This window comes from Cyanistes caeruleus, chromosome Z (assembly GCF_971803275.1).
Source record: "Cyanistes caeruleus chromosome Z, bCyaCae1.hap1.1, whole genome shotgun sequence".
Taxonomy (NCBI): Eukaryota; Metazoa; Chordata; class Aves; order Passeriformes; family Paridae; genus Cyanistes; species Cyanistes caeruleus.
Genome location: NC_141732.1, coordinates 27,568,561 through 27,575,325, shown reverse-complemented (window position 1 = coordinate 27,575,325; position 6,765 = coordinate 27,568,561). Strand labels below are relative to the sequence as shown.

The 6,765-nt window shown below is 48.9% G+C and overlaps 1 protein-coding gene across 1 annotated transcript in view; it reads left to right on the top strand.

Annotated features, from left to right (window-relative positions):
* Positions 1–3,921: 3,921 nt before the first annotated feature.
* Positions 3,922–6,765, top strand: part of LOC147648258 (zinc finger protein 541-like) — a 101,047-nt gene continuing 98,203 nt past the window's right edge. The window contains exons 1-4 of the mRNA XM_086867987.1: positions 3,922–4,086; positions 5,382–5,431; positions 5,591–5,730; positions 6,182–6,285. Of these exons, the coding sequence (XP_086724113.1) occupies positions 5,400–5,431; positions 5,591–5,730; positions 6,182–6,285 (276 nt within the window). The 5' untranslated portion in view covers positions 3,922–4,086; positions 5,382–5,399. The remainder of the gene's footprint in view (positions 4,087–5,381; positions 5,432–5,590; positions 5,731–6,181; positions 6,286–6,765) is intronic.

Sequence of the window (6,765 nt, the reverse complement as noted above, 5' to 3'; positions counted from 1 at the left end):
GCACAAAAACCTCTCAAACATTCCCCCCTTTTTGTTTTTAAATATAAAAGCAGTATCTGTCATCCTGTCTCCTGGCCCTTTGGAGACAGGGTGACGAAAAGGGCACTTGGACCTTCCACCTAACCCTACAGGCCTAGTCCCTTTCAGCCAGTGATACCTCTTTGTTGGGGGTTAGGTGTCCTATTTTTTAGTTCTAGCTTGCCCATGGAATTTTTACCCATTAGTTGCAAGGACAACCTAACTGTGGGTACTTGGTGGGTGACAAAAGAGTTTGGCCAGGCCCAGAGGGGGAAGGGGGCAGGAAAAAGGAGGGTGGGGACAGTTTGGAGGGCTTTCTTCAGCTTCGGAGAAGGAAACTTTGGGTGCAGAGCTGCTGCGGTGGGGAGAAGGGAATTTCGCCATCACCCAGATGGAGCTGCTGCTTCTTCTCCTTCTTCCCTCTTTGTTGGTGGCCTCGCACCCCCCTGTCCTGCCGGGACGTGTGGCAGTGCCAGGCACCACCACGGAGGTCCTGATACATCTCAGCCACCAGCCCAGGATCTCTGCTCATCCCTGCTGTTCCAGCCGACTGTTCCTCAGAGCCCTGCAGGAGCACCGGCACTGCCCGCCCGAGGGGTTTGTGAAACAAAGCCTCTCCTCCATCCCTTTCCATCTCAGCTGAGAAAGCTGTCACGGGGTCCCTGGTTCTGTTTTCTTGCTAATGCTGTAGTTATTGTTGTTTGCCTGGTTATACTAGTAAAGAACTGTTATTCCTATCCCCAGATCTCTGCCTGAAGGCTCCTTGATTTCAGAATTAAAATAATTCGAAGGGAGGGGGGCTATATTTGTTCATTGCAAGGGAGGCTCCTGCCCTCCCTAGCAGACACCTGTATTCTAAAACAGGGACACTCCCCAAGAAGAAAAGACCAAATTAAGCCTGCCACTTGTCCAGGGCTAACAAGAATTATCTGTCAAATGGTCTGGATAGAAATCTAGATAGATTGATTTTTCAGTTTTTAGGATTGTTCATTCTCCTATTTAGTTGACTAGATAGACATTTCTCCATTTGTTACTTAAGATTCATTAGCATTCTTAAAGATTTATTAGGATTATTAGATTATTATGATGATTAGATTATTTGAATATTAGATTATTAGGTTATTAGCTTCTTAGATTATTATTGTTAGATTATTAGATTCGATTACTAGCGACATTTCTCAATTTGTTAGTTGAGATTCATTAGCTTTCTTAAAGATTTATTAGGATTGTTAGATTATTATGATGATTAGATTATCTGATTATTAGATTATTAGGTTATTAGGTTATTGTTATCATTAGATTATTAGATTAGATTATTAGATTATTAGTGTTCGATTCTTATCAGTCAATGTAAGAGCTTTGGTGTTGTTCGTTAAGCTCCATCTTTTGTTCTCTTGTTTTCATGAAGACAAAAGCTGTCTTTCTCATTAAAGCAAAGTTTGTTCCATTTTGTCTTTTTGTCTGTCTGAAATCACTCCAGCAATGTCTGTTCCATTTGTTTGGTGTTGCAAACACGCTATTGGCCCTGAGAAGGATCTGGGCACGTGCATCCTCCCACAGGCCCAGCCCCTTCCCCAGCTGGCAGGACTTCCAAAGGTGTGTCCCCATGGTGCCAGTGAAATCATGGTGGGCTTTCATCCTTGGATTCCTAAAAACCTCAGCTTGCAGTGAAAAGGGAGGCTTTGTTCAATTCAATGAATTGCATCTATGTGAGTGGGCTTGTCTCATTATACTTGGAGGGATAAAAGCTGGGGGTTTGAGTACTTTTGGTCGCCAAGCAACGCAGCTTTGTTCCATTTTGCTGGACAGATGGACTTGGCCACCTTCAAGGACTTTTCCAACCTCTGCCATTCTATAAAATTAACATCCACGTGCATTAACATCTGTCATCTATAAAACCTGAGATTGGCATTTGCATGTGGAATTGTTTGTTGTTGTTTTTGTTGCTTAGAAGTTGTTCATTGTAGAATTGTACTGGTTGTGGTTTTTTGTGTGTTCCAATTGAATGTTTAATTGTCATAAGCATTATCCCTCTTTTTGTAGTCCCTTACTCATTTGTTTGTTGCCATTGATGCATTGTTTGTAAGTTTAATAATCTCTTTTAAGTTTGTTACTTTCAAAGTTTTCCAAGCAAATCCCCTCACCAGCAGCATCTTAGAAAGAATTTTTAACCTGCCCCAGAAGACTTGTAACTTGACACCAGGGCAACGGTGCATACTAATGAGGAACTTTCCCTCCAAAACCTCAGTTACCCCAAGGACAGCAAACTGTTGGAGGAGAAGATGTTACCAGCACCAATCAACAACAACTACAGGGGTGGGACTGCCAGCAACAAGCTGAGGGGACAGAGATTATAAAAGGACCTGTGAAGTTTGAAGAGCTGCCCTTTTACTGTGGATTAGCTGCAGCTGAGGACCTGACACTGCACACTTCGGTCTACATCTCTTTTAGAGACTTTTTTATATAAATTTGAGTGCAGATTAGCAGCATTCACTGCAGTGCCGCCGAGTTCTTGCTTTGGGACCAAAACCCCGGTTCGGCCAAAGGATTCCTCAATCCTCAGACCTGGGACTTTTATAAAATTTATTTTCTTTTTACTCCATCACCCATTATCCCTTCCTCCCCTTTTCTTTTTTCCCTTAATAAACACCCTAGTTTATTTGAACCCCCAAAGTTGTTTCTTTTTCCTCACACATCCAAGAAAGCAGCAGCTCACTTTCGGTTTCTCTTTCCAAGACCAGCCTCCCGCTCTGGGCCTCCACCAACCTCCTTAGATCAAGCAAAGCGGGAGTGAACATTATCCTCTCACTTCTCACAGCTTTGGTATTTGCACCAAAGGAGCAGGAAACTCGCTCCTTTATCTAGCCCAGCAAATGGCATGGCCTGGCAAGGTCTTGGGAGCAGGGGCTGGGGAGAATGGAGAGGAGACGAGGGAGGGGGGAACTACCAGGCTGGTGCTGGGATGCTGACAGAAGCTTGCTCTTGTCTGACGGAGCCGCTGCAGGTGGGATTTGGAGCCTCCAAAGCATCTGCTTTGCACTGGGCCTTGTTACAGCTGTCCCCGGGGTTTGCTGCTGTGTGTGTGCAACAAGCAGGCTGGGAAGGAAGCAAGATTTGCTTTTGCCTAACATGAGGCAGGAAAGCAGTAAAACAGGCTCGGTTCCGCCCTATCTGGGACCTAAAACAAGTGGGAAGGCCATTAGTGTGAAAAAGTAATTCTGTTCGTGCTAGACTCCCAGTCTTTTGAGACTAACATCTCACTTCTCCAAGGGAGCTGGAACAAAGAAAAAAGGAATTGGGCATTAAATGTTTGCTAGGGAATTGCTGGTGGTGTGTCCCCATCAATTCCTCTGAAAAACATCCTGTTTCTCCAAGTTTCAGGGAACGACTGTTGAGGTGAGAGACTGGTCAGCTCAAAGGAGGGAAAACATCATCAAGAGACATCATTAGGCATCAGACAGTTTATAAAAGGGGGCTGGATGAATGCTTCCACTTTGAGGAAAAAGCTTTGTAGCTGCCTCTCCACTGAACGACTGGCAGGCTCTTGCTTCTCTCGGAGCTGGAGCAGAGCCAGGGCCAGGATCCTTCTGCTTCTGCAGTGCAGACAGTGTGCTATGGGCCCTTTGACAGAGCCAGGCTCCCGTTCAGCTGCAGGCACCTTCCAGAGAAGCACGGAGAAGACCCAGAGCTCTCCCTGCACTGCTTTGCCCCGTCCAGAGGACTGTCGAGAAATGCCCCACTGGGAAGGTGCTCAGAGCAACCTTGCAGCAGCAGAAGTAAAAGAGGCAAAGGTGCCCCAGCCCTGTTTGTGTCCCCTGGGTCCCCTGGGTCCCCTGGGCATGGAATGTGTGGCTGTGCCCATAGCGACTGTCGTCATTGTCTCCCACTCCTGTGGCTGTTGGTGGAACACTGGTGCTGGACCAGCGCTGGAGCAGCAGCTGCAGGATCTGCTCCTGGGCTGCCCCTGGCCAGCCACCTTCTATCCTCAGTGCCAGATCTGGCCTCTGGATAGACATCCCGAGCTCATCTGCCAGCAGGCATCCCCACACTACTTTGGCACTGGCAAAGGTAAGAAAATCCCCCTTTGCCCTCAAAGCGCTAAGAGAACGGCAGGAGGCTCCTCTTGGCTCTCCCACCAGCCACGGCAGACACGGTCTGTGCTCCCGTTCCCCAGACGAGGTGACGCATGAAAGCGGGCTCCAGCTTCTGGAGGAATAATCATGCCTCCGTCTGTGGAAATCCAGAGCTTTCCATAGAGGACATAGAGAACGGTCACCGTGCAGTTTCACATTCTCATCCACCAATGAGATTTTCTGATTAAAAGTCCTCCTTGCTACCCACTGAAGGCCTACAACTATCTTGTGGTGACCCTTAAACAATCTGGTCATTACTGATGAGTTCAGGGCTTCAGTGTCCATAAAAGTCCTGTATCAGGCCCTGGCTTTCCTCACGCCTCCTCCAAAGCATTCAAAACCAGAATGTTGGCACTTCTCCTCTGGGATCCCTGCTGTTCAAGGCATGGAATCAGTTTGCCAGGCTTGTCCTCCAATACAGCCTTTCACCTACAAAAATGGTCTGCCTGCAGCCATTCTTCTATACTTCCATACTTTCATCATTTACAGCGACATTAGACTTTAGTATCTTTCTAGATTCTTTTGTTCCACCTGCATTGGGTCTCTGTAGATGAATGACAGGGGATAGATCCTCTTATCTCTATTGAGATATTGGGATGGATTTCTCTATGTTTTTCAATGCCTGTGGGGCTGGTTGTGCCTCATGGGCAGAGGCAGCTGTGAAATGGGGCCATCTGGAGTGGTCCTTCTCAACAACACAGTCACAGAATTTGGCAGAATTTTCTGGGTTGGAAGGCACCCAGAAAGTTGAGTCTGGCTCCTGGCCCTGCCCAGGACAGCCTCAAGAATCACACCCTGTGCCCAAGAGCAATGTCCAAATGTCCATTTTTTGAGTTCTGTCAGGCTTGGTGCTGTGACCCCTTCCCTGGGGAGGCTGTGCCAGTGCCCAGCCACCCTCTGGCTGAAGAACCTTTTCCTCCTATCCAAGCTCAGCCTCCCCTGGCACAACTTGCGTGCCATCCTCTTGGGTCTTCTCACTGGCCCCAGGACTGAAGTGAAGCCTGAAGGCAAGACTGCCTGTCCTTCAGTCTTCCCCTCTTGAGGACACTGCAGGCTGCCAGAGGCTCCTGCCTCGCAAGTTCCAAGTGAAAAACGCAGCAATTGTGCCAAACAGAGGGGAGGTGGGACGCAGGAGCTTGTGCTTTCAATGATGAGGATGAGAAGGAAGGCTAGCAACACATCATGGCTGAAGTTTTTTTTTACCTGGGCCTTTGTTTTGCTCTCTTCCAGGTGGAAAGGAGAGGCACAATGAAAAGGAAAGCAAGAGCCCAGATTCGACCGTGAGTTTTGCCCGAGGGATAAAAGAGCGGCAAACTTGAGGGATGTCGAGGAGGAGAACTGTTATTTCAGAGTTGGGCTGAGATTGCCTCAAGCCTGCCCATGGCATCAAGTGTCTCTTGACCACTTGCCTTTCTTCCCTCCATCCCTTTTCCCTTTAGACACATCAAGGTTGGCAGTGACTTTCAGGCTGAGCTCCCTGAGCTGCAGACCACACCACCGAGTGAGGATGAAGAGCACGCGTCCCTGGTCTGGAAGCCTTGGGAGGAAGATGACTCTGCCATGGAAAAACCTGACAGAGGTAGCTGTCAAGCTTTTCTTCCACCCCTGAGATACTTGGGTGTGTAAAAGGCAGCTTTTGGTTGGTAAAAGGCAGCTTTTTGCATGCTCTGCATCTCTCCTTGTCTCACCCGTCTTCTTCCATGGGAGGGTTAGAGGCAAGGAGAATGCTCCATTTTTGCAGCAGGGTGGGAAAAGAGCAACTTTCCTGCTCTCCATATCGGTCGGGGGCATTTGCCACTGGAAGAAGAGAGATTGGCCCCTGCTTCTTATTCCAAAGGCTGCTTTCATGGGAGAGAGAGCCAGCACTACGTGGGCCCTTGGTTCAGCTGCCCCTTTCTTTGCTATCCTTTCCACGCCCTCCAACCACTTGGCTGTCTTCAGCTCTTGTGCTTTCCTTCTCCCTTGTATTGCAAGCTTTCCCCTTTCTTGCTTCAAGCCTGACTTTCACTGGGGTTTTGTTGTGCTTGCAGTAAGACAACTGTTGGACATGGCCAGCGCCCGTGGCGTTTCCGGGCCAGCGGCTAACCTGGAGCTGGCCCTGCACTGCCTGCACCAGGCACGCGGCAGCCTTCCGGTAAGAAGCGGCACTTTGGGTGCCCAGAAGAGTGGACAGGGAATTCCTAAGGCCTGGGCACTGGGATAGCCTCTCCTGGCTGCTCTTTGTAGAGGGGGGCTAACAAGAAGTGGACAACTTGCTGCCTGCTGTGTCTCCTCCAGCTACAGCAGGGGTGAGCCCAACTGGCTTGAGCAGGGACAATATCTCTCCTGGAGGAGCTGCTGGCAGGTCCCACAGCCTGCTCCCTTGTCGATCTCCCGCACATCTGTGTGCTCTAACACATTCTGGGGGGAGTTGAGGGGAAATCCCCACAAGCCTCAGTGAGCAGAGGCAATTCTGGGCTCAGGAGAAGCACTGAGTGGGTGACCAACGTGCCACTCTTGGGGAGCAGGATCAAAGAGTTGGGCAGTAAAAAGGAAGGTTTGGGAGCAAACCCCAGTGTTGAACCCATATGAGATCCACTGGACTGAACCCCTGAAGAGGCAAAGTAGCTGAAAG